Source organism: Triturus cristatus, chromosome 1_2 (assembly GCF_964204655.1).
Source record: "Triturus cristatus chromosome 1_2, aTriCri1.1, whole genome shotgun sequence".
Lineage (NCBI taxonomy): Eukaryota > Metazoa > Chordata > Amphibia > Caudata > Salamandridae > Triturus > Triturus cristatus.
In genome coordinates, this window is record NC_140580.1 from 222,505,969 (window position 1) to 222,533,181 (window position 27,213).

A 27,213-nucleotide genomic window follows, 5' to 3' on the forward strand; every position below is an offset into this window, starting at 1 on the left:
ACCTGCCCGCCACCAGACGAACAAGTTACTTACCTTTGGTAACAGATTATCTATTAGAGACTATCTAGCTGCAGATTCCTTACCTTTGAATTTCCCAGGCGTCAGGCTGGATTCGGAAACTTGCTGAGCAATACCCCTTGCGCGCGACGTCAGGTGGCTCCATTCGGCTCTGTGTGACGTAGTTGGCGTCGGTTATGACTTGCGGTGCCTATATAGGTGCCACTAAGGCACTCTGACGTCAGTACTTTTTGTTTTTTCCACGCCAGAAGCGCAGAGCCACAAAGTGACTGATGAAAACGTGCAAAACTAGGGCCCTGAAAGTGGAGAAACCCGAGACCTACATCAGTCCACAAAGCAGGGAGGCATGGGTGGAGCTGTAAAGAATCTGCAGCTAGATAGAGTCTGTACTAGATAATGCGTTCCCGAAGGCAAGTAACTTGTTCCGCTGATAGAGACTTCTAGCTGCAGATTCCTTACCTATAAATCAAATACCCGAGCCATACCATCCCGGCAGTGGGTTACGGACTCATGAGCTAGACTAAAAAGTCTTGCAGGACTGAACGGGCAAAATGCCCACTCCTGCGCACTTGACCATCAAGGCAATAATGTTTTGCGAACGTGTGCAGTGATGCCCACATCGCTGCCTGACAGATGTCTTGAACTGGGACACCAAATTGCCTAGGCCGTAGTCACAGCTTTTCCCCTGGTGGAGTGGGCCCTTACTCCATCAGGGGGCTGTTTCTTCACCAAGGCATAACAGATGTTAATGCAGAGAACCCAGCAAGAGATGGTTCTTTTTTGCACTGCCTTTCCCTTCTTTGCTCCCACATACCCCACAAAGAGTTGGTCATTCACCCGGAACTCTTTTGTGCGGTAAAGGTAGAACAACAACGTTCTTTTTTGGGTCCAGTCGGTGGAGACTCTTCTCTTCCTTAGAGGGATGTGGGGGGGAAGCAAAGAAGGTGGGCAAAGTAATGGACTGACCCAGATGGAATGGGGTCACAACCTTTGGTAAGAATGATGCCCTGGTGCGAAGCGCCACCTTGTCCGGAAAGGACATAAGATAAGGAGGCGAGATGGATAACGCCTGCAACTAACTCACCCTCCGGGCCGATGAAATCGCCACTTAGAAGTCTGTTTTGAGGGTCAACAGCCAGAGGGGACAAATGTGTAAAGGCCCGAAAGGAGCGCACAACAGGCACGTGAGGACCAAATTAAGGTCCCACTGTAGCATAAAGGGTGTAGGTGGAAATAAATGAACCAACCCTTTTAGAAACCTATTTACAATAGGAGATTTAAAGACAGAACAGAAAGGTAACCCTTGAGAGTTCCCAAAGCAGAGCCCAGTAGGACAGTAGAAAGAGGAGAAGAAAGAGGGTCAAGTACTTCCGCATAAAAGCAACGCGCAGATCAAACGCGTAGTTCCCCGGAGAATCCTGGAAGCAGCGCCACGCACCTAAAAAGTAAGCAAATGCTGAGCGTTAAGACTTTTCTTTACTGTGCTAGCTGCTGTAACTTTTCATTTTATGATCACTTGTACGATCGTTTTCTTTTGGCAATTGTATCGATAGGTTCAATGGTCCTGTATACACTGGGGTTTTTAAAGTCACCTTAGAGTTTCCTCAAGGGTACGAGTACATTTTTAAGTTCATGTACACCTCGTGCTTTGCAACTCTAGACAGTGTATATACATTCATTTACGACTGATTACATTTCTTCCCCTCCTTCGTGAGTTAACATTTCACAATCCATTTACTTGTGAAGGTTTGCCTAATACTTTGGTGTCTGTGTTATGAGCTGGATCAATTATGCCAAAGAGCTCACTAATCTATATTTCCTAATAGCATATCGAGCGTGGTGTGAGACTCTGAAGTTGGTTGAGTTGACACATACATAATATGCTTTAGGTAAGAAAAAAAAGAATTTTTATATTCACCATTTGTTTGGGCTACGGTTACACAGGAAAAATATTTTTTTCAAGAGTATCAAGAAATATTTTATTATTGTTTCACAGAGCCCTCGGACCTATCATGTTGATCGACTTTGCGTTTGATGGTCAAGAACCTGAGGCCTAAGTATTCTATTATTATTTGTGCACTGATACAGCAGAGAGACTATCTCTTGATCCTGATGAATGCCTTGAACAGCAATGTCACCTGGGCAGAAACATGTTGATCAATAGATAGGGTATTCTTAACCCTATATTCACTTGCATTTTAATTACTATCACTTAGGCGGGAAGAATAAAATTGTTGCCCCTAAGTAGATAGTTTTTAACCTACACTTTTTCACATTTTGTTTTACCACTTTGCACTCTGCCCCTCCTTACCATTTCAAGTTGGTAGAACCAACACGTGCTTTGCACTCCTGCTCCTTCCCTCTTGGGTTAAGTCGTAGCCCACACGGGGTACCTTGCGGTTCCCGTGTGTTGGAGGAACCCAATGATGAAGCATGTCACCCTCGGGTGAGTGAGGCATTTCGTCTATAACTGGGATATGCCCAAGTAGATGGTTGGCTTATAGTTTTTAGTGCGCTACCCTATATCACATGTGAGAATTATTATTGGAAGATATATAGGACATTAGTTTTTTGAGGTAGCTTAGTCCTTCCCTAGACCCTTCTTTGTGTGAGTTACATATTAGTACAGCTTTTCAGCTGTGGGTTATATACATATTTGTATTCCCTACTTTTTGTGTTAGACACTATGATTGACAATATAGGTCTAGCTTTTGACGATGATATGGTTCAGGCCATACTACAGACACCAAGTATCTTGGACACACAGATCACACAGACACTTGCAATGACTGAGGAATGGAATAAATTAACCAACTTAAAAAGACAACAGATACGCACAGCTCTACATGCAGCTATCCTTACTGAATATTTAAGAGCTAATATAGCACCCCAGGGTCTAGTGGTCTCAAATGCCCCTAAGTTGTTTCTTGAAAACAAAGTCTTTAAAATCAATTGGTCTAAGATCGCTTGGAAGTGCTCTAGAGATTGGCTCATTTTACTGATCACTACAGCGAAAGAAACTTCTGATCTGCTGTTAATTGAGATTCAAACATTAGAAAACCAACTGAAGTGTTCCGCTCAAATCCCCTTCTATAAAAAACGTTTAGAAGAAATCACCAAGACACTTAAAGAAACAAAGGATGATTTAATTAAATACAAAGTGAATAAATTAAAAAACAGATATGGACAGATTCACTCAAAAGAAGATGTATCCGTATACTTCTGATGAATATACTTCACTACCTACAAAAAAGAACAACAGACGCGGAGCACGGGGATGGCGACAAAATAAAGATGAGTGGACCTCTAATTCAGAGGATTGGAGTCAATCGGATGATTCCTGTTCCAGTGACACAGATAACACCCAATACCCTGACCCCATGAGAAGAAGGGGCCAATTTGGTTAAGGACCCCCCCAATAATACTTGGTGGCCATCTCCAGCTTGGCAATTTCCACCACCTCCCTTCCAATCGTTCCCCTACCAAGGACCTGGTTTCCAAGGGCCTTTTTTAGGCCAAGGCAGAGGACTAAGAGGAAGGAGAAGAAACAATCGAGATCGTCGACCAGATCCACGACAGGAACAACAGAGACCCCAGGTACATTGGGATCCATAACTAGAACAACGGATAACACGAAGTATGACGGGAGCATCGACCAGTGCCCCAATAACCTGATAGTTAATTTAAGCCAGAAAATTCTGAATCCATTGGAAATTACGATATTAAGTAAAGGACTAGGTTTTGTGCCCACATATATGGGCGATGATTTAAGAACTTCTCCTTTTTTCGTAAAATCCGACTTTGCTTTTTCTTTGATAACATAGTAGACACCAGGCCAGAGAATTCAACTAACACTGGTCTTAGAACCAAATCTACATTTTTACCTACCTTACAACAACTGCCACCAGAGGTAGCGACATTTGAAAAAGCGGTAATTCAATGCCGAAAAAAACAAGGGCTACCAAACCCTTTTTCAATATGAGTAAAACAGAAGAACCATGTGCACAGGAACTTGGCTCTGATACTTCGATTGTTATCAAACAAGCAGATAAAGGTGGTGCGACTGTGTTGATGGATGCGACTACTTACCGCACAGAGTGTTTAAGACAACTTAAAAACACTAAATATTACAAGCCCATTATGCGTGATGAGACCTGTAGATTACAGACTAACCCTATATTCACTTGCATTTTAATTACTATCACTTAGGCAGAAAGAATAACATTGTTGCCCCTAAGTAGATAGTTTTTAACCTACACTTTTACACATTTTGTTTTACCACTTTGCACTCTGCCCTTCCTTACCATTTCGAGTTGGTAGAACCAACACGTGCTTTGCACTCCTGCTCCTTCCCTCTTGGGTTAAGTCGTAGCCCACACGGGGTACCTTGCGGTCCCAGTGTGTTGGAGGAACCTAATGATGAAGCATGTCACCCTTGGGTGAGTGAGGGTTTTCGTCCATAACTGGGATATGCCCAAGTAGATGGTTGGCTTATAGTTTTTAGTGCGTTACCCTATATCATTTGTGAGAATTACACAGTATAATGCACATTTCCGCAAACGGCAGGTGTATACCGACTTAGTGGAGGGCCACCTGGCCACCAGAATAACATTACAGATTTTGGTAGGAAGGTCAAGAGCCATCAACTGCCGCCGCTCAATCTCCACGCATGGAGCAGCAGAGTTGGCAGGTTCGGGTGGAGAACCCTCCCCTGCTGCTGCAACAGAAGATCCTCCCGAAGGGTCAGCTTGATCAGAGGATCGACACTCATGCTCAGAAGCTCTGGGTACCAGACTCTCCTCGCCCAGTCCGGCGCCACAAGGATGACTTGGGCCCGATCGCTCCTGATTTTCTTCAGGACCCTGGGCAGGAGTGGTATGGGAGGAAAGGCGTACAACAGGCCTGAGCTCCACTCGTGACGAAAGGCGTCGCCGAGCGATAGCCGCCTTGGAAACTCCAGCGCGCAGTTCAGCTGACATTGCGCATCCTCTTCAGAGGCGATCAAATCTAACCAAGGTTCTCCTCAATGTTGAAAGAGACCTTGCGCCACCTCTGACTGGAGATGCCATTTGTGGTCCTGAAGCCATCGACGGCTGAGATCGTCCGCCCTGGCGTTCAGAGAACCTGCCAGGTGTTGAACCACCAGGGTTATGCCCTGCTGTTCCAGCCATGCCTAGAGACGCAGGGCCTCTCGACAAAGGGTCCATTACCTCACCCCTCCTTGCTTGTTGCAGTACCACATGGCGGTGGTGCTGTCCGTGAACACTGGCACCAACTTCCCTTTGACAGAGGGAAGAAATGCTTTCAATGCCAAACGAATCGCTCGGAGCTCCAACAAGTTTATATGGAGCCCCATCTCGGCCGGAGACCAGTGACCACTGATCTCCACCTCTCCCATGTGGCTGCCCCATCCCAGAAATGATGCATCCGTCACAACTGTGAAATCTGGTTGGGGAACGGAGAGAGGCCTGCCGTTGACCCGATAGCGATTCATTAACCACCACTGCAGATCCTTTGCAGTTCCTTCTGAGATCTTAACCACGTCGGTGAGGTTTCCCCGATGTTTTGCCCATTGGAACTTCAAATCCCACTGCAGAGCCCGCATACGCCACCTGGCGTGTCTTACCAACAGGATGCAGGAGGCCATGAGATCCAACAGCCTCAGAGTCAACCTCACCGAAATCCAGGATAGAGGCTGAAACATCTGAATCATAACATGAATATCCTGGATTAGCTGCTCGGGAGGATAAGCCCGAAACTGTACTGTGTCTAGAACAGCTCTGATGAAAGGGAGAGTCTGTGAAGGCGTCCGGTGTGAATTCGGCACATTTAAAGAGAACGCCAGCGAATGCAGGAGGTCTGCTGTAGTCTGAAGGTGGGAGATGACTGCCTGGGGCGAGGATGTCTTCAAAAGCCAGTCGTCTAGGTAGGGGAAGACTGAAACCCCTAACCTGCGCAGATAAGCTGCAGCCAACGCCATCACCTTGGTGAACACCTGAGGGGCACTGGTAAGACTGAAGGGGAGCACAGCAAACAAATTGCTTGTGGCCTACCTTGAACCGCAGGAAACGTCTGTGGCCCGGCAGGATGGGAATGTGAAAATATGCATCCTGAAGGTCCAACGCCACCATCCAGTCTCCTTGGTCTAGGGCAGACGAGACCTGAACCAATGTGAGCATTTTGAATTTCTCCTTTTTGAGGAAGAGATTGACGGTCCGAAGATCTAAAATGGGCCGAAGCCCCTTGTTTTTCTTCGGAATCAGAAAGTAGCAGGAACAGCCGCCACTGAAAACTGGGACCCTTTTTTGGCCAAAAGAGCTGTAACTTCCTCTTGGAGCAGCTTCAAATGATCCTCTGCCAGCCGTTCCTGAGTTGGCGGAACAGGAAGAGGAACAGAAAGGAAAGGAAGAGAATAGCCCTCCTGGACAATCTGCAAGGCCCACTTGTTTATTGTTATAGATCTCTAGCGAGGGAGATAATGACAAAATCTCCCACTCACTGGAGTAGTGTGGTCCTGCAGAATCAGCCTAGGAGTGCTTGGAGACTGCAGCTGCTGGGGGCAGTGTGGTAGACAACTTCTAGCCTCCATTCCAAGGACAGAATGTACCGCGTCCACACACAGCTTGGACAGTCTGTGTGGGACAGTGGCTGGGATAGGGCTGACGCGGCTGGAAACCCCTTCTGTTGCCATGAAAGGAAGACTGGCCAAGAGGAGTGGAGGAGAGACCCAAGGATCTGGCCATAGCTCGACAGTCCTTGAACCTGACCAGGGCCGAATCTGCCTTTTCCCCAAAAAGGCGGGTTCCATCAAAGGGCATGTCCATTAAATTGTCCGGGACATCCCCCGAGAAGCCAGTTGTATGAAGCCAGGCATGGCGTCTCAAGGCCACCGTATTTAAAATTGATCTGCCCAGCAAATCGGTCGTATCCAAACCACACAGTATGGCAAATTTTGATGCATCCCTCCCGTCCTTGTCAGCTTAAGAGAGCTCAGCCTGGGCCTCCTCCGGGACTTGTGGCAGCACCTGCACAACCGTCTCCCAAAGAGAGCGGGAGAAACGATCCAATAAGCAGGGGGTATTCACCGACCGCAATGCCAGACTGGAGGAAGAAAACACCTTCTTCCAAAATAAGTCCTGTCTCTGGGATTCCCTATCCAGGGGAGCGGAAGGGAATGCGCCCTGGGATGTGGAGGCCTGCAACACAAAACTTTCTGGGGTGGGGTCTTGACTGAGGAACTTTGGGTCGCCCGGAGCTGGGCGACGGTGGCGTGCAATCGTCCTATTCACAGGAGCCCCTGTTCTAGTCTTGGACTATGTTCCTAGAAGGACGTCCGTAAGTGCCTCATTAAATGGCAATAGGGGTTCAGAGGTGGAAGCCCCAGGTTGAAGCACTTAGTCACGAGATTAGTCCTGACCTGCACTGAGGGCAACTCCAGTCCAAGGACCTCAGCTGCTCTCTTAACCACCATGGCATAGAACACCCCCCCTCTGTAGCCACTGTAGAAGGAGAGAGCATGCCAGTGTGTGGGTAAGTATCCAGACCACTGGCATCCCCAAGTTCCCCATACCAGTAAATAGTCTCCTCAGAGACATGCTGGTTCTCTAATGGGTCCCCAGACTCCTCCCATTCCTCTCCTGAGCCCAGCACATCCACAAAGAGATCAGCCAACAAAATAGAACCCCTGGGTTCTGTCGATGTCGGAGTCGGAGTCGCTCGATGCCGTTACGGCTCTGTGTCATCGAAGATGAGGATGGGGCTTACCCCACCGATGGGCATCGGTGACGTCGCAGGCACTGACTTTAGGGTCGACGCCAGGGAAGGTTGTGTTGGCACAATGGGCGTCATCACGGCTCGGATCCCTGAGGCCCCACCGGTGCCGTGGCAAAGCTGATGGCGCCGAACCCGATAGGGCCCCATCCGACCCTACGGCTCACCAACGAGGTCGTTCTCCTCAAATATGCAGCACATGGCCTCGTAAAAATCTTTAATTTGAGCGGGAGTCGCTTCTGCTCCCGGGAATGGAGGGAGGCGCGAAGTCGACTCAGGCTCCAGCTCCGCAGAACCGTGCCTATTTTTAGTCCGCTTGGACGAAGACTTCTTCTTGTGCCTTTTCCCCGAGTGTCCAGACGACCTCGAATGGCAGGATGAGGACTTGGGGCTTTGTGAGAGGTCCCGCGACATCCTCTTCTTCGAACAGGACTGTAACCTCCTCGGAGTCTCGCTTAAACAGTGTCGAATGCCAGGCCGCAAGCAAATTCATCGCCCGAAACCTCACGGTCTTTCCAGCCATCGCTCGACAGTCCGAACACGACTTTGAATCATGGTCGCGTTAAAGACACCACAGATATACGCGAGGGGGGATCCGTAACAGACATCATGCGGGAACAAGTCCTACATGGTTTAAAACCTGTCTTCCTACCAGACATCCCACACTCACATAGTCGCTACTCAAAACATGTCGACAAAAGTCGAGAAAAAAACCTGCCAAAAAGCAGAAGAGGGGTAGCTATTCCCGGATCGGCGCTTAACCAGCACGGAAAGAAAAGAATGGACATCCGCGCGCCTGGGTGGCGCCTAAGTAGGCACCGCAACATCATAACCAACGCTACCGATGCCAACGTCACGCGGAGCCGAATGGAGCCACTCGACATCAAGCGCAAGGGGTATTGCTCAGCAAAAGTTTCCGGATCCAGCCTGACGCCAGGGAAATTCAAAGGTAAGGAATCTGCAGCTAGAAGTCTCTATCAGATACCCGAGCGCACTGTGGGAGTCAGAGTCCTGAACTACAACAATGTGTCCCCAAGATCATGGGTCCCATGGCTGGAGTCAACGTGGACCCAGCTTACCTAAAAAGAAGGATTTACTTACATGCAAGTAACCGCTAAAACTGCTGTAACCAGGATACCAGTTGACGAGTGGTGACTGGATCAGCACTGGATTCCACTGCTGCATTGTGGGAGATCGAGTCCTGAGCCTGGATAAAACCCCTGACGTTTGTGGATCCAATGAAGGCCCCAAGAAGTCTCACCACATCTCTTCAGTAACTTCAGCAATTTCAATATCTTGCATACCCATCATCTGGACCACTTCATTGTTGGACCGCAGTATAGGATAAAAATAAAGGGAGGATCCACCAGAGACTGCTGGACCAGACAGGCAAATGTTTCCTTGGACTTGAATGATCCTTGTGCCTAGCGTTCAACCAGTTGTGACCTGGCCAAGAACATTTTAGTGGCTGTTCTAGCCTGTTGGCTCAAAACTGCTACACAGGTTGCTACGATTTATTGCATTTCAAAGACTGACCCATAGTGGTTTAACTTAACTTTGAAAAATCATATCTACAGTTTCCCCTAAATAGGTTATTGGTTTTTAATGTTTATTTTACTTATTGACAGTTTTGTTACTTCTAAATGCTTTACACTTGCTCCTTTGATTATAATCCTAACAGCCCTCCCAGTACTTGACATGATGGAGTCCAAAGATCTCAGACACTTTGCCTGTGTACTGGGGACAAAGGATTACCCAAGAGAAGCAACCAAAGTGCAGTTTTGACAGGCTGAGATAGCAAGACATGTTGAGGGCCAGTCAAAAATACTGGCACAATGGGGGATTGCTATCAGTGAATTGATAAAACACAAAATATCCATGGATTCTGGCTAAGACATGTTACCTGAACCCTCAGCAAGAGTTTGTTCTATGCAACCCGATACAGTCCAGAAAATTCAAGGGCTGGAATAGAGTTATTACAGATCAAGAATGACCTACTCAGCAATATAAGGGTTTGCAGGCAAATACATACTATGAATTGATTGGCCTCTAGCCACCACAGGCAACATGGCAGTTCTGTTGCTAATAATATCTCTCTAAACAACTCATCTATGGAACATCAGGGGCTTAAATCTTATAGCAAATGGCAAAGTGATTAAGGAAATTAGCTAAAACGAAATATTCTGCTTGCAAGAAACATAGCAGTTTGCTAAAACAATGTAGCAAGATCACTTTGAATTCTCCCTAATTGAACCCTCCACAAAACAGGGCCTCTCCTCGGGCGGTGCATCAATTCTTATACACAAATCTCTGGCGTTAGATGTAACGGAACTAGCAAGTGGACTTGGTGCTTAGATCTTTCCTAAATTAGCCGTAGCAATCAAAAAACAGCATAGGAAAGTGATGCGGATCGTCACTGGAAGCATTTATGAAACCCCGAAACAACTAAAGAAAAGATTAAAGGCTGGTGAAGTTTTAAAAGCTATTAAAACTTTAAGACAAAAACATCAAGAAGCCATCGCACACTGATGAGGAAGGGCTGACATCTGGCCTTCCTTGCTAGCCGCAGGAACAGCTGTGCTGCAAGCAAGAACCTGATTACCTCCTTAGACTAATGTAGAAATATTAAAGGAAGGCACAAAGAAAACGTTTTTGAGCCCAGTGGGGGATCCTGTACTACCCCGAAATTCCAGAGGAGGAGTGCGATCATACGGCTTGAGTATATAGTGTCCATATTCACAGAGTCCCTAAAGCCTGAGGTGTCAGCACACTCATGCTCCCTTCCACTCTGTCAGTCATTATCCTCCAGACCAGAATAGTACCATAAATCTGCTCCCAAGCAGGGGCGGATATGTGTGCTGTAATAAGGGAGGAGGGTGAGAAGAGACTTGTTTGGTCGCTTACAAAGGAGAAGTTGGAGCCAAATCTTAATAAAAAAAGCCCAGCAGTAGGAGGTTTATTGTTCCCGTCTTTACTGCGCCTGCCCTAGCTTGAGACACGATTTCCTCAGCAACCAGAGGCCTATGAAAGTTTACAATTATGCATTATGCCTTTTAAAGACGTGTCCGCTTTATTTTCACCACTGCGTTGTTTACTGCTTGTGGAAGCCTTCTCGTCCTGTGCCGTCTATTCCTTCACCCTGCCTCCACCACCCCTCCGAGGTCGCTGCTTGTATTTTAGGTGATTTGCCCAAATCACAGGATGTTGAGCTGACGCCGAGACTCGAAATCCCGAGTCGACATCTGACCGCACGCCCTTCACAGCAAGTTTGATGCCATTTCATTGGTTGTTTTTTACTTGCTGCAGGGTGGAGTCATTTTATAAGCTCAAATGCTGTTTTGAGTCACATTGCTGTTATTTGTTGTTTAGTGTGACCTCAAAGGTGCTGCTGTTATGTCAGGGGATCGAAACCTGGTTACAAGGTCAACAACTGCATATTACACAGTGGAATTTACCATCATTGGAGCATATTCAGTGCTCACCGCCAGCGGTACGCATCCTTTGGGTGTATTTGCACCACCACAACATACTGAGTGAATGCCTCTATTTGATGTCCTTTGTTATGGTTTGTTTATGCTGCCATTCCATCTATGAAACCGTTAACATTATTTCCCTGCCTGCAGATTTGCTGCAGCAGTGTACCATTGAGGCTGATGCTGTTGTGTGTATTGACTTGTGATGATGTTTGCGGCAGCTTGGATGCTTACAGGGCCTGATTAGTACTAATCTCCCGGAATACAGCCAATAGCTCCTCTCGTTTTCACACCAGAACGGAAACTGGGCATATTTCTTCTGCTGCAATCTCTCCTTGGAAGAAGAGTATTTGGACAAGAATAGATAGTATCTTATTTTGTGCAGACAGAGTTCTAAATTTGCACCCATCTCAGCGCGCCGTAGGAATGGTGTCCAGGTGTTTGGTACAAAGACTGATGTGCCTTGTTACTATAGCAATCCTGTTCTTTTGTGAAGTTTGGAAATATACTACAACCTAGGTTTAACACTTATGCCCTTGACAGTTTCTAAGCTGCTCTGGTTTTCAGTGTTTGGAAGACACCCTCAGGAGTGCAGGATTGAAAATGGTGTTGCTTGTAGTAAGTCTTGTATAAGAGGTACGTGAGGTTTGGAAATGTGCTTTAAACATGGTGCACCAGCAGCATTGCACATGAGAGAATCTTCCTCATCAGCGACTTGGCACACTGAAAGCTCTGGGGTGCACAATATACTGCATTACAAAATCCTTACATGGTCCCAAACGCAAGACCCATTGCATTGCAAATGCTTGTTAATCAGGCTTTTCAGAGATCCCGGAATGGCAGAAAGACGGTCATGCATTACAAGTATTTGTTAAATCGAGCAGGTCGCTAACTTTTCCACTTATGCTGTCCCAAAATAGAGGAATCTGACTGTGATGGACTGGACATCACACCAGGCTTTTTGGTACTCACTAGGGGTTTTGGGTTCCACTGTCCTATGCTTCAGTACTCTTTTTCTCCGTTTGGCCACAGGACCTGAACCAGGAGAGAGCATATCAGGATCAGTACTATTTGTGCCTTCTCCTTCATTTGTACCCATACAATGCCAGGATTCGCTCTTGTGGGGGCGATGATCAATCAGTGCATCTCTGTGAGGAACAGCAAGAGGATGAGAAGTGCGTAACATAGGTAAAGCAACATCATCAGCTGTAAGGGAAAGCCGTTGTTCAGCCACTTTGATCTCCTTGGAAATAACATGCACTGCCCGGGCCAAGAAACTATCAATAGTTGTGAGGGGTTGTGCTAGTGGAGCCCCCGAGGTAACCTTCTGTTTTCCAATTTTGTTTGAACAGTATTGAAATACAGTAAAGGTGCTTTTGCAGCAGATTCCCTATAGAAATCCCGCATTGGTCAGGCAAGCGCAAAGAACACAGGGTACCTTAAAAGTCAGCGATGTCTCCAAGTTGGAATAACAGTTCTAAATGGTAAAAACCAAGGGGGGTGGCCCAGTCCAGCCTCTTCCCGGCGATGACAGGCAAAGTCCTGCCAGTCTATGCCGGGGCGCATGGCCATGTAGGTCCTGTGCTGTGGGATCCTTAAAGCAATTTTAAGCGCATCACTGTATAGGGCCCTGCCTTGCCTCAAAGAAAGCTAGGGGACAAATGCGGGCAGGGAAACGGCTGGTAACACAAAGTAAAAATAATTTATGTATCAGGTCAGATCAGATCAGAAAGATCAGAAACAGCTTTATTCGATTTTAAAATACAAAACCATAAAAGCAGATATACATCATATTACATTCATTAGATCAAACTTCCAAGGTTAAAAATAACAGCATATTAAAAATGATCTAGTTCATAGAGATCCTGAATCTAATAACGGTTTTTAGAAACATAGAGACCGATAATATAAGAAATTCATCGTCTAACATTTGTAATCTGACCAGCGCCGCTCTACATTGTCTCAACCCTAGCTTTTTTAAAACTGGTCGAAGAATACTTTTTCTAGGTTCTGAATAAAATTTGCAAAAGAGAATACAATGGATGGAAGATTGGACAGAAATCTGATCGCAGGGACAGGGAATAAGTTCCTTGAGCCAGCAATTCTTCTCAGGGAATGTGACCATTCTATGAAAGATGTCAGCCCTAAAACGAGATAGCACCATACGAATATAGCAGCTGGGGACTAGTTTCAAGTATGGTTGGATACCCGGGTTAGTAATAAGTAGCTGATTGGCCATAACAGAGCTCTTGCGTTTCTCTAACATCCAGCGTTCCTCTGAAAGGAAGTGCAGACAAATTTGCTTGAGCTTCTTTCTTGAGAAATTCGTCATGCTAGCTGGAGAGTTAAAGAACTCCGGATGGCCTAGCTCAGTAAAGAATTTCCTTACATAATTGAACCAGGGAATTTTCAATGCTCCATCTAGGCCTAGGCAATCCTTTATTATTTCCCTGTTCAGGACTGTCTCAGTTCCAGACCAGACTTTATGCCACAGCAAGATGGGCTCCAGTTTGATGAGATCAGCAATATAGGGCACGCCCAACTCTTGATGACAAGCATAAGAAGAAGTTGACCCCGGCACAGCCAGTAAATACCGCAGGAAAGCATTCTGGCAGATCTGGATTTGAGTACTTGAGGTGTTCACAATCCCCCAAATTCCTGCACCATATATTGCAGTTGATACACACTTAGCTCTATAAATATCAAGCAAGACTGGTACCGGGCGACCTCCAACCCTATTTGAAAAATGTTTAACCGCCCCAATTGCTCGTGAGAATGCTAGCTTTCGGGAATCACCTGCCGCTGTCCAAGTTCCCTTATTGTCAAAGGTGATACCTAAGTACGAAAAAGTATTAACTGTCATGATTTTCTTGTTAGACAAAAATGAATTACAGCTGAGATTATTCTTTTTTGTACAGCACATGTTAAATGTTTTGCTTATATTAATCTTTAGGCCTCTACTGCCCATGTATTCGGAAAAGCTAGTAATCGATCTCTGGAGACCGATTTGGGTCCGGGCCATGATTACAGCATCGTCTGCGTATAGGAGAATGGGGATAAAGGAGTTACCAATTTTGGGATAGTCCTGCTTATCTCCCAGGAGGTGAGACGCGACCGAATTAATATATAAGTTAAATAAAAAAGGTGCTAAAATACAGCCTTGTCTCACACCCTTTTCTATGGAAAATTTGGAGGTACAGTCCCCCTTATCCCCATAACGTACCCTTGCGCCCGCCTCCCGATATAGTTCTCTAATGAATATAAGGAGGTTTGGGTCCACTCCCATTTCCTGCATGGTTAGCCAAAGTTTATTGTGGTTAATGCAGTCAAAGGCCGAACTTAAATCTACAAATGTAAGAAATAAGTTCTCTTTTTTTGCCTCGACATATTTGGCTACTAGGAGTGCTAAATTCAGACCTTGCTCAATTGTGCCTAGACCTTCCCTAAAACCGTATTGAAATTGGGAGAGAGTACCTGTGTCGTTCACCCATGCTTGTAGTTTGTCGAGTATGACTCTCCCCGCGATCTTCATGAGTGAATCAAGTAAGGAGATCGGTCTATAGCATTTAGGCGAACTACGATCTCCTTTCTTGAAAATGGGTACCACAATGGCTTCCTGCCAGGTCTTTGGGAAGCCCGTTTTAGTGAAACTGTTAAGAACGTTGGTTAGCAGGGGGGCCCATAACTTACTGTTAGCCTTAAAAACATCAACGGGAACGCCATCCGGACCCGGGGCCTTACCCGCTGGGCTCTTATTGATGGCTATCATAACTTCCTCCATAGTAAAATCGATGTTTATTGGATAGGGTACTATGTCCTTGTTGCCTGGAACAAAGTCCCCTTCTATCTCGACCTGAGAGTCCTTTGTGTAAAGTTCACGGAAGAAGGACAACCAGCCTTCTTCCGAGATTGCTATTACAATGGAGTCTGTTGAACCTTTGGAAAAAAACGGAGCATTCACCGCTTTCCAAAATGCGGTATTATTTTTGGAGATACAGGTTTCCCGAAGAGTACTCCAGGCTTCTTGTTTAATTTGTTTTTTCCTTTTTTTTACTGCCTGTTGATAGGCAGATCTGGCTGATCTAACTTCGGCCATTACCCTAGGCTCCCTTTTTAATTGTTCCATTAAATGAGCGTGGGTCTTGCTACACTCTCTATCGAACCATCTCTTAATTTTGTTTGCCCCGGGGTGCATTGTTCTCGTGAGTAGCTTTTTAATTTCCTCCGAGATACTAAGAAAAGCATCATTGACTTTAAGAGGCTCAATGTGCTCTGTAAGACAGATATTAAATTCCTCTTCCTTGGAGCGAATTAACTTTCCTAGGAAGGCCACTGGTTCCACTTTGTCCCATTTAAGGGTATAACCGTTCTTCTTTGCAAGTTCTAAATTGAAGTCATACAAGGTCTGGGTCTTAGTAACCGTGTTCTTATTACCCAGCATTGTATTAAGGGACATACTGAGCGGTAAGTGGTCGCTCATTGCTACCTCGCATGTTTCAAACGCAATAATATAGTGTGAATAGCGTTTGGATATTAACATGAAGTCAATTATTGATTTGCAGCCCCGTCCAATGAATGTGGGGTTAAAAGAGACTGGTGGGGAGCATAGGTCGTTCACAAAGCCCAGGTCCAGGGAAAAAAGTATCTCATTGAGGTGTTTTCCCAAAGATGTATGTGAGAAATGTGTCACAGGAACACCATCCATCTCTCCCAGTCCACATAGGTTTTGGTCGCTCAATGGGCATAAGAAATAATTAAAATCGCCCATCCAAATCACGCAGCTATCAATGCGTTCTTTTTCATCTATATTTTTAAGGGTCTCAAGCAATTCTTTGTAGGTCGAGGCCCAAGCATCTTTCGGTATGTTGTTATAGAAGTTTATCAAATTAATGTTTTGATTGCCTCCCAGTGTTACATGCAAAATCTGGTAGAAGATGGAGTTGGAGAAAAAAGAAATCTTAGTTTCCTTTAAGCAGTTTGAGACATAAATACAGAGGCCTCCTTTATTTCTCCCTCTCAGGGTGTGTACAGCTGGCGTGTGGTAAGTACGATAACCATTCATGTGAATGGGCTCAACCGTCCAACATTCCTGGAGGCAGACAATCGAAAACCGTTTAATAAAGGAAGCACAATTTATGTCGCCTAACCTGGAGGACAGCCCTGCAACATTCCAGGATAAAAAACTAATTGAATGGCATGTGTCGCCCTCTAAAGATGAGATCACTATGGGGGTTACACCAGGAGCAACAGATTTGGAGGATCCGCTGCTCGGCAGTGTGAGATGGTCAGTTTTCTCATTGTCCTCAGTATTAATAGGGATAATTCCTAAGTTGTTCTCTGAGGAAGTTAACGATTTTACGGGCCGTGGGTCTGTCGGTGAGGTTGGCTTATCACCCACTGCGACTTCCCCCGCAAGTTCGACGGCATTGTAATTCAGGGGTAGTCAGTCGACCATATCCAGACTGCTATACCTATTTGACAGTGGAATGGTCTCCAACCAGCCTTGTCTGGGTGTAGGCAACATACCTCTTGCCTGGTTAGTGTGTGTTTTTGCCCTCCCTACTAATTCCCACCGCTTGTTTGCTGAATGATGAGGATAAAAGTAATCGAGAGGTAATGGAATAATGTTTGTGTTAGGGTCAAGAGATTGTACGTGCTGGATATATTTTACAGCCTGAGTGTCCTTAAAATTAACAATTATACAGTCTCCCAGTATGTCTTTATTCCTTCTGCCGACCCAGCTAACTCTCCGTACAAATAGGATTTTAGTATGAATGTTAGGAGGGAGGGGTCGGTTGCAATTAAGCCAATAGATAGTTTTGTTCCTCAATTCTAAATAAGACTCATTAGTTTTTCCCTGCAGGCCAGGTACTCCCGCCAGTATAATGACGTAGGGTGAGGATTCTGGGGGAAGGTCTAAGATAGGTAATTTGGGAACTACATCTTGGACAGAAGCAGTTCCATTTACTACCTCATTACTATCTTGTGGAATAAGGTTATTGGTTTTTGTGTTAACTTCCGATGGATTCTGCTGGGGCTTTACTCCTGCATAAGAGTTTTGAAGGCCACTACTAGACATGGTATTTTCAATACGGGCTGTGTTTGCACAATTGTCCCCTAGTAGTCCCAAGTGCTTGTCGATTGGCGGCAAAGCCATAGGGGGAGGAGTTTTCTCTTTTGGGTTGCTGGCAGTTTTGGCAAGAAGAGGGTGTTCATGGAGCTCCCTAAGTAGGTCTGTCCTCAGGCATTGATTATGTTCTAAATTAACAGAGGCGGTCTTTTCTAACTTCTGTAATCGCTCCTCAATCCTGGAAAGTCTATCCAGGATCAGGCGGGTTGAATTTTCAAATACTTCTATTATTTTGGACTGAAACCCGACATCAAGTTGCCTGGTCAGGTCTAGGGTGACTTCGTTCAAAGGATATTCGGCAGCGCCCAAGGTAATGTTAGACGCAATTGTTTTATTTTTATGTTTATTTTTTGACCCTCTTGGTTGTCTCCCCCCTTTTGCTTGCGGAGCAGCCTTAAATTTCGGTTTTGCTCCTAAATTTAAGGGGGAGGAGGAGGAAAGTGAGGTAGCCTCGGTTATTGCATGTAATTGTGCGCGAGTAGAAACACCTTCCGTTAAATTGTTAGCAGCAACTGCCGTGGTGGTTATAGGTGTAGTAGACCTTATAATATCTCTGCGCTTGTTACTGTCAATAATTAAATCCGTACTAAGATCTGCACTTTCAATTTCACTAGACAGACATTCAGTAAGTATAGGGTTAGTAGTGGTTGCCCCTGGTGTGGCAGATGAGGCGATTTTCCCTAGAGATGAGCGTTTGGTTGTAAAGGGTTCTAGCGATAAACGACGCTCAGTAAGGTCTATCTCTCGTTCTAGAATGTTAGCAGCTCTAACAATGAAATTGTCCAGGGTCCCTGCCATAGATGTACCAGCGGCGGCATTTTTATTCCTGGACATTATTCCCACCAATATCGATTAGAAGGTCACAGTCAAATACGCTTACTAGGATGTAGGGGGGGTGGCACAGCCCAGTGTCTCCAGTCTCGAACGGCCTCAAACGGCCCGCTCTTAGCCCGGTCTTCGCCCCGGGCTTAGTCCCGCGCGCGTCCCGCTTGCGCGCGGTAAGAAAAGTGCAAGGTGAAGACAAAGGGGCGTGAGGGGAGGAGCCGGGAAGAGGATGCAGCTGCGCTCACCGCCAAGCAGCCTGGTCCTCGCAGTCCCGCGTTCAGATGTTGGTAGTCCGGTGGATATCGCCCCCAGGGCAGCGCGGCGTTCTCGTGATGAGCCCACAGATGTCAGCAGTTGTCAGCAGTCCCAAGCCTGTAACATAGAGGATAGACTAACTACATCTCGGCAGTGCTTTCATTGATAAAAGAAAAGGGCAGGCACTCACTCACGCAATAACAGTTCTAAATGGTAAAAACCAAGGGGGGTGGCCCAGTCCAGCCTCTTCCCGGCGATGACAGGCAAAGTACTGACAGTCTATGCCGGGGCGCATGGCCATGTAGGTCCTGTGCTGTGGGATCCTTAAAGCAATTTTAAGCGCATCACTGTATAGGGCCCTGCCTTGCCTCAAAGAAAGCTAGGGGACAAATGCGGGCAGGGAAACGGCTGGTAACACAAAGTAAAAATAATTTATGTATCAGGTAAAATCAGAGCAAGTATGAAGTATCTGGGCATTTATTTCAATTAGCATGGTTCACACAAAGCTCAGCACTCTGTACTGAAAGGAATATCAACCTCTATGAACAGCTTTCAAAAACTGCAAAAAAGGGGGAGGAGCCTAGCGCGTGACCAAGATGGCCGCGTGAGCTCAGAGGTCCTGAGACCCGCGCTCCCTCCGGCAAATATCCTGTGACGAATCCTGTCTTTAACACCCGGAATATTGGAGGCGAACCGTTGCTGAGGTGATTGTCGCTGTCCGGACTGAAATCGCCCACCGGACGCCGAAGTTGTGCCACATGGAAGGTTGCGGCCTGCTCCCCGGAAGATGCCCGGGGCTTGCGCTGGCACGGTGCCCGAGCACTAATTGAACAACAGCGGCTGAGTGTGGGGCGAGCCATCGGACGGACGGTGTCATCACTTTCACTTTCACTTTCCTGATTTCATCGCGCCCTGGCTTGGGAGTGCGCCGCGCCGGCCATTTGTTGCACTGTCTTCTCTGGATGGGCAAGGGTACTGTTCTCGGCTGCAGATCACGATGTCAACCAAATCGGAAGCCGAAAAACAGAAGTCGAAGAGCACCAGGCGGGGAGGGTACACCCAAACTAACAACATGGACCGTTATGCCCATCAGAAGGAGTCACCGGGCGGCTCGGGTCGGCCACTAGAAGCCCTGAAGGACGGTTTACCCCCCGCTACGGAACCAACCCTCCAGGATGTTATGGGTGCCATCGAGGGAATGCAGGCCTCTATCGGGCGGCAATTCGAGACCTTGGCACACAAAGTGGACACCATCTCGATCGACGTTAACTTGATTCGGGCAGACCTGGGGAAAACCAATGAACGGGTTCAATCCTTGGACCTTAAAACTTCTGACCTCCTGGATGATGTCTCCGACCTGCAGCTGGAAGTCCGCAATTTGAGGTCCGCGAACGACCTCTTTGCCCGACGGCTGGAGGATTTTGAAGGCCGGGCACGGCGAAATAACGTGCGCATTATTGGGGTCCCGGAAAACTCGGAGGAACAGTCGGTGGACCTGTTCGTGGAGGACTTGGTGGTAAACCATCTGGCGCCCAAAGGCCTCAGTAAGTTCTTTACTGTTGAACGGGCCCACAGAGTCCCTGGTGGGAGGCCCAAGGTGGGGGGCCCCCCCCCCCCCGAGACCGATTGTCGCAAGGATCTTTAATTTCAGGGACCGTGACGCCATTCTACAAGCGTCAAGAGTGTCCGGCCCGACGGCCTTCCAGAACACCACAGTGAACTTTTACCCCGACTTTACCCAGGTGGTGCAGAAGCAGAGTCAGAGCTTCCTGGCGGTTAAGAGAAGGCTTAGAGGGATGGAACTGAAATACGCCATGCTCTTCCCGGCCAGACTGCGTGTGGTGTATGAAGAGCGGACTTTCTTTTTTGATTCACCGGACATGGCTGGAGAATGGCTGGACACATTGCCCCAGCGACGGGCTGGCGGGGAGCATGCTGGTGGAGCAGAAGGTGGCGGTGTGGATCAAGAATGAGGACTCTGGTGCAAGATTATTTTGACTTTGCCCCGGACAGTGACTCGCAGTTTTCGGTTTCTCCGGGAGGGTAGTAACCCGGGGGGTGGCGGGGGTATGAAGGGAGCTTTCTCCTCCTCTGGGTTTCTTTTTGTAGATTAGTTTTAGAATAGGGCAACAGGCACACTGCAAGTTGGGGGGGCTTTTCAAGCTTACGCAGGGGTGCAGGGTGGGGGGTGGACTGGGATTGTTGGGATGGTTGTTGTTGGTTTTTGTTTTGCAAGGCGTAGTGATGCAAGCTTCTGTAGCTCGAGTGCGGTTCTTCGGGGGGGGGGTGGTGGTCTCCTTACATTTCGGGATGGGGGGTAGGGGCTTAAAGATACTCAGTTGGAATGTTAATGGCTTAGGGGATCGCATTAAGCGAGGGATCGTTCTGCAATTTCTGAAGCGATGTTCCCCTGATATAGTTCTACTGCAAGAGACGCACTTGATAGGTAACATGTGCTACGCACTCAACAGGAAGGGCTATAAATTTGTCGCGCACTCGGGGTTCTCCTCGGGCTCCAGAGGGGCTGGAATACTTGTCAGGGCCTCACTGCCGTTTGAGGTTGATTCCACCACTGTTGATGAAAGGGGGCGATTTGCGGCTGTGGCGGGGAGGTGGGAGGGCAGGACGCTGGTCCTGGTCTCTGTGTATGTCCCTCCTGCGCTGCAGCCCTCCACATTTGAGGACCTGGGGAGGGCTCTGCTGGATCTCCCAGAAGGGATGTTGGTGGTGGGTGGCGATTTCAATGCGGTTGGTTCCGGATTGCTTGATAGACACTCGCCGAGGAGCACTGGGGGGGCGCAGAAATGGCTTACAGATTTCGTGGATACCCTTGGTCTGGTTGACTGTTGGAGACTGCTGCATCCCACTCAGCGGCAATACAACTTTCACTCAGGGGCGCACGGCAGTCTCTCCAGAATTGATTATGTACTTACTTTGGCTGCACACGCCTCCTTTGTGTCTGAGGCTAGGCACATGGCTAGGGGTATTTCGGACCATTCGCCGGTGTGGATCTGTATGGATGTTGGTCGAGAGGTGGGGGGTAGGGTGGCCCCGATTAACCCCTGGTATCTCCGTGACCCTAGGACTCGTAGCGCTGTGCTGAAGGCGGTCGATCGCTACTTCCAGGAAAACCTAGGCTCGGTCACGTCTACGGTGTCTTTGTGGGAAGCATTTAAAACTGTGCTGAGGGGAGAGGCCCTTTCCTTGATAACGGCGGCCAAGCGTCGGAGGGATGCGGAGGTCGCACAGCTTGAGGCGGAGATAGCGGCTCTAGAGTTGGCCTTGGAGGGGGAGGTTCTGGCAACAACGCTGCACAAATTGAGCCTTAAGCAGTCTGAGTATAAGGCCCTGGTGACGGACGCGGCCAAAGCCCTGAGTAGGGAGCAGCAGGGGCGACTGTACGATGTTGGGGACAAGGCCGGGAAATTAATAGCGTGGCTGGATAAAAAAGAGCGGGTTAATCGTGTTGTGCCAGAACTTGTTACAGAGGGTGGCGTTAGTGTTACTGAGCCGGATGACATAGTCCAGTGCTTCGCGGATTATTTCCGTACGGTCTACACCTCGGTGTCGGACAGGCCGGTTGAGGACTCGTGTGAACTTCTGCGTGATCTGGCTCTGCCTTGCCTCTCTGATATAGACAGGGACGACTTGGATGGTGACATCACAGCTGACGAAGTCGCGGGTGCTATCCGTTCACTGCGCCCGGGCAAGGCCTCGGGCCCGAACGGTCTGCCAATTGAGTTCTATAAACTCAGTCCTGACAAGATTGCTCCGCATCTGCGAGCTATGTTCGTGGAGGCGCGGGAAATGGGATGCCTTCCCTTTGACCAACGTCTGGCGACAATTGTGGTCATACACAAAGATGGCAAGCCCAGAAATAAATGCAGCTCCTTTAGGCCGATTTCGCTACTTAATGCCGAGCCGAAAATCCTTGCTAAAATACTGGCCAACCGCTTGATTAGGGTGATTGGGGATCTGATTCACCCGGACCAATCCGGTTTCATCCCGCATCGTAACACTGCGTTGAACCTTAGGCGCATCCACGGCGTGCCTGCACGGACGGGGGACGCTGCAGGAGTCGACCGTTGTGGCCGCACTTGACGCCACGATGGCCTTTGACACGGTAGAGTGGGCATATCTGTGGGCTGCACTTGCAAAATTCGGCTTTGGGCCTGGCTTTGTTGGCTGGGTGAGATTACTATATGAAGGACCGTTGGCCAAAGTCGCGGTCAATGGTAGGGCGTCCTGCCCGTTCGAGCTGGGGAGGGGCACCAGGCAGGGTTGTCCCCTGTCGCCGTTGTTGTTTGCTCTTGCCCTTGAACCGCTGGCGGCATGGATAAGATGGCACCCGGACATAAGGGGGATCCGATGGTCACCAGATCATGAGGACCGCATCTCTCTTTATGCCAACGACATTTTGCTATACCTCACCTCCCCTAGGAAGTCTCTCATAGTAGTCTGTGACGTTTTGGCCTCTTTTGGTAGGAACTCGGGTCTCACCATTAACTGGGGTAAGTCGTATCTGTACGCCCTGTGTGGAGACGTCCCTGTTCTCCCGCGGAATTGCTCGATCCAGATCGCCCGGGATGGCTTTTTGTATCTAGGGATCTATATCTCCACCGATCCGATTGTTCGGTATGAGAGAAACCTGCTCCCTCCATTGACGCGCTTGCGGCGGGATGTGGCGGGTTGGCGGCGGCTGCCGCTTTCCCTCCTGGGCCGGGCCGCGCTGTTCAAAATGATGTCTCTTCCCCGCTTTCTTTATGCCCTGCAGAATACTCTGGAGCTGGTCCCGGCCAGCTATTTTCGGGAGGTTGAGAGCCTCCAGCGCTCGCTGCTGTGGGAGGGCCGACCACGTATAGCTATTGCAAAACTGACCCTTCCGTGGTACGATGGGGGTATCGCGCTTCCTGACATCAGGCGATACTATTGGGCCACCCAGTTAAGCGCTATCAACCACTGCGTCTACGGACCGGCGCTGAGCCCCGGCTTTGCTATGGACCGATGGTTGCTGCGCGGGGGTAATTACTTTAGAGCACTCTACTCCAGGTCGATGGATGGGTCCCTCACGAGACCGACCAAGACGGCGGTGCACGTGTGGAAGGCTGTTACGAACTCGTTGGGTTGGAAGGATAGGCTTACCCGCGCCACTCCGTTGTTTGATTCCGATGTGTTGGGGAAACTTTGGCACACGAAGGGGTTCCAGAAATGGGACCTGATTGGGATTTCCAGAGTGGAGGATCTTCTGGTTAAGGGACGAGTGAAATCGTTTGATGAGCTACGGACGCAGTACGATCTGGAGGCTACGGAATATTTCCGGTATGCACAGGTGCGCCACGCTCTGCGGTCCGTCCTCGTCGAGGGGGAGGCTGTGGCCGAGTCCTCTCCTTTGGAGGATCGGATTCTGGATGGCCATATGCCGGAGAGTACAATCTCCTTAATCTATAAGAAGCTTGTTAATGTCCGGACCAACCTCCTCCTCGGGGTGCGTGATCAGTGGACTAGGGACGGTCTTGAACTGGATGATGAGGACTGGCAGTATGCCATTTCCTCTCCTAAGGAGGTCGCGATCCCGGCACGGCTAAGGCTAGTGCAGCTTAAGATACTTCATAGAGTCTATATCACGGGCCCCCGACTGATTCATATGGGTTTCTCCGAGGATGGCTTGTGTAAGAGGGGCTGCGGGATGGTGGGCACCTTCTTACATATCATATGGGAATGTGGTGTGATTGCGGGGTTCTGGAAGCAAATTCATGTAGTGATGCAGGAGATCACGGGCTTTGCACTGTTGCCAGAGGCACGGCGCTGTCTTTTGAATGTCTGGGGTCCTACTGACTATGATGCTGCGCAGACTCAATGGGTGACCCTGGGAAAAATGGTGGCGAAGCGTGATATTGCGCGACTGTGGGGTTCTCAGAGACCTCCCGCTGTGGAAGCATGGATGGAAAATATGGACTGGAGCATGTTTAGGGAGAAGACGGCGTACTGTGCCCGGGGGCGGCCTAAGAAATGGCATAAGATATGGGGGCGATGGAACCAGTATAGGGGGGATATATGTCTGCCCCCGGCCACTGAACCGTTGGAGGAGCACCTTTCCCCCTAGCCTCACTTCCAACTTGGGATTTCTATGATGATAATATGTTAGATTGCTAGTGCCTCTGCTTCTCCCTCATCCACCCGACCGGTGGTTTTGTTCTGTGTTTGAGAATGGGGCTGCGCCCCCACCGGGAACTTGCACGTGTTTATTGTGTACACTGCCTTGCTTGTGTTATTTATTTTAGGTTGTTCTAAAAAAGGAACCTTTGTCTTTTCCTGTACCAGAGCTATGGACACTTCCATGTGTTGTCCTTACTTGGCTGCCGAACCTCCGGGATGTCGGCTGAATAGCTGTGTTCCAGACTGACATAAATAAAGGTTTTTAAAAAAAAAAAAATAATAAAAAAAAAACTGCAAAAAAAGGGGCCCAGACCTTACTGCAATCTGTTGAAGTACTTATGCTAAATTTATGCTAACTCTGGCCTACGGCTCGTTGATATTCAAGAACCCCCTATCTACTTGGTTGGATAAAGCCCATACCCGTAGTTATAGAGGACTATTTCAGCTGCCTGACACCACTCCTTCCTCTCAAATAAGACTTGAATTTAGACTCTGAGCATTCAATCATGGTCAAAGCAAGGTTCCTGGATACTATGTCAAGCTCAAGGGTGCACCGACGAGATCATTAAAGGAACTGATAAGGTTAAGCATTCATGATAAAAAGTTCCAATGAGAGGCCCATGTGAAAGGTTCAATAGATTTCTTAGGTTCCCATGGTATCGTTGACCAAAAGCTACTGCTGAAGCTGTGTGCAAAAATCTGTGCTAAAAATGCAAAAATAAAATCTGGCAATTAAGGTCAGCATGAACTAGCACTGAAGGCACATGCAGATTTTTGTGCAACTTTTTATCAATAAAATTGGGAAGGCCCTTATCTATGCAGCCACATGAGCTTAGCCCATAAAAAAGAGCTAGTGAGACTGAGATGTGGATTCACTCTACTAAAAGCATACAAATATTGTCGCTTTAAAAGATCTTCTGCCCGCAAATGCAGACTGTGGCTATAAACAAGAATCTCTGTTGCATTTTGTGTGCCTTTGGAGCAGTTTAAAGGATCTAATGTGTTACTGGCTATATCCAGTGTTTCTCCACTTAGGAATAAGGAAATGCAAAACAACAATAACAATGTGCCTGAGTGGGGAGAATGCCCAGCTTTCATCTAGGTTTTTGAAGATTCTTAGGGAAGTCTATAAGATGATGAACACAAGTTCAGTTTCCAGATAAAGTTGCAATGCTCTTTTTTTTGTGACCATTTTAAGAATATTCTTTTCTGCCTAATGCACAGGGCACTTTATCAAGCTGTTTCAGTTGTTACTGTCTGCTGATTAGGTTTTTCGTAACAAATGCATTTTAGCTGGGGACTACTCAAAATTACCTCTTAGGATTGTTTAGTATATGAAGGAGATCCACTTGCTTATTAACAAGAGTGATATTCCTGAACTAAGTTGCGAATGTTGGGTCTCTATTGGTATTTTAAGAGCAGAATTAACATTTAAAGCACAGCGCACATTCAACTGGACTAGTTGCGAATGTCTTGACTGTACAGCTATTTTAGAATAGTACTAACATTTAAAGTTAAATGCACTTAACCTAGTTGGCCTCAACTGTTACTGAAGGTCAAGTAGATTCTCAGTAATTAATACACCTTATGTATGTGTTGATGAACAGCGGCTGAAACGCTACACATCAGACTAAGCTGCAAATGTGTTGTCTATACTGTGATTTCAAGAATCGTTCAAATATTTAAAGCATATTGCTCTTTTTTTAAGCTGGATCCAATTGTTGATGAATGCAGACTTCACCCTCAGTAAATAATGTCATTTATGTATATGGTGGTGAACAGCAGTCGAGCCACTGAATACTTGTTTAGGAATAGTGTTACTATTTGGCTTGGACAAACATCACTTGGATAGGCCAACTTCCAGCCAACTCACTAGCTGTACTTCTGGATGGTCTTAAATAGGTGGTACAGGATTATCAGTCCATTGAATGAGGAATCAATGTTTCAACCTATCTGCCTCAGATGAAACTTTTTTCCTGAGACACGCTGGTTTTCACTATGGTAAACTTTTATATTGTTTTGGTAAATTGTTATGGTTTTACATAACTGGAAACAACATGTTTACTAACTCCTTTGACTAAGCCCAGCTGCTTTGTGCCACAATATCCAAGACTAAGCTAAAAGTAGTTTGATTAAAAACCTAACTGGGCACGATAGAGATTGTGATATGATTACATGGTGAGATCGCGCACCCACACCACATAAGCCACTTTCCTACACCTATATTCTAAATATTGTTGCAATAAGGCAGGTACCTGAACCTAAATGACTTTTGCCCCCATTGGTCACAGAAGCAACCAATTATCCCTGATCATCTCGAATTGAAGCTTATCATTCGGAGATTAGCAGGGACTACAATAAAATTAATGATGGACAAATAAATTGTGTGGTTGAGATACATCACTCCGTTTTGTTGCAAATCTGGAAACAAGGATAATTTACACCTGATTTCAATACATTACCTTCTCTTTATCAGTACCAATCAACTTCTTGTCATCTCGGTTCTTGAGCTTGCCTGGTGCCTCAGCAATTGGCAATGAGGTGTGGAAAATAAACAGCTTCCCTGCACAGTCTGCTGCCTATCGA

At 47.3% G+C, this 27,213-nt stretch overlaps 1 protein-coding gene across 10 annotated transcripts in view; it reads right to left on the minus strand.

Moving 5' to 3' along the window:
- Positions 1 to 27,213, minus strand: part of SEC24C (SEC24 homolog C, COPII component) — a 1,178,749-nt gene that overhangs the window by 455,755 nt on the left and 695,781 nt on the right. For all 10 annotated transcript variants that reach the window (XM_085603503.1, XM_085603507.1, XM_085603502.1 and 7 more), the window contains one exon: positions 27,090 to 27,206. In XM_085603503.1, the coding sequence (XP_085459629.1) occupies positions 27,090 to 27,206 (117 nt within the window). The remainder of the gene's footprint in view (positions 1 to 27,089; positions 27,207 to 27,213) is intronic.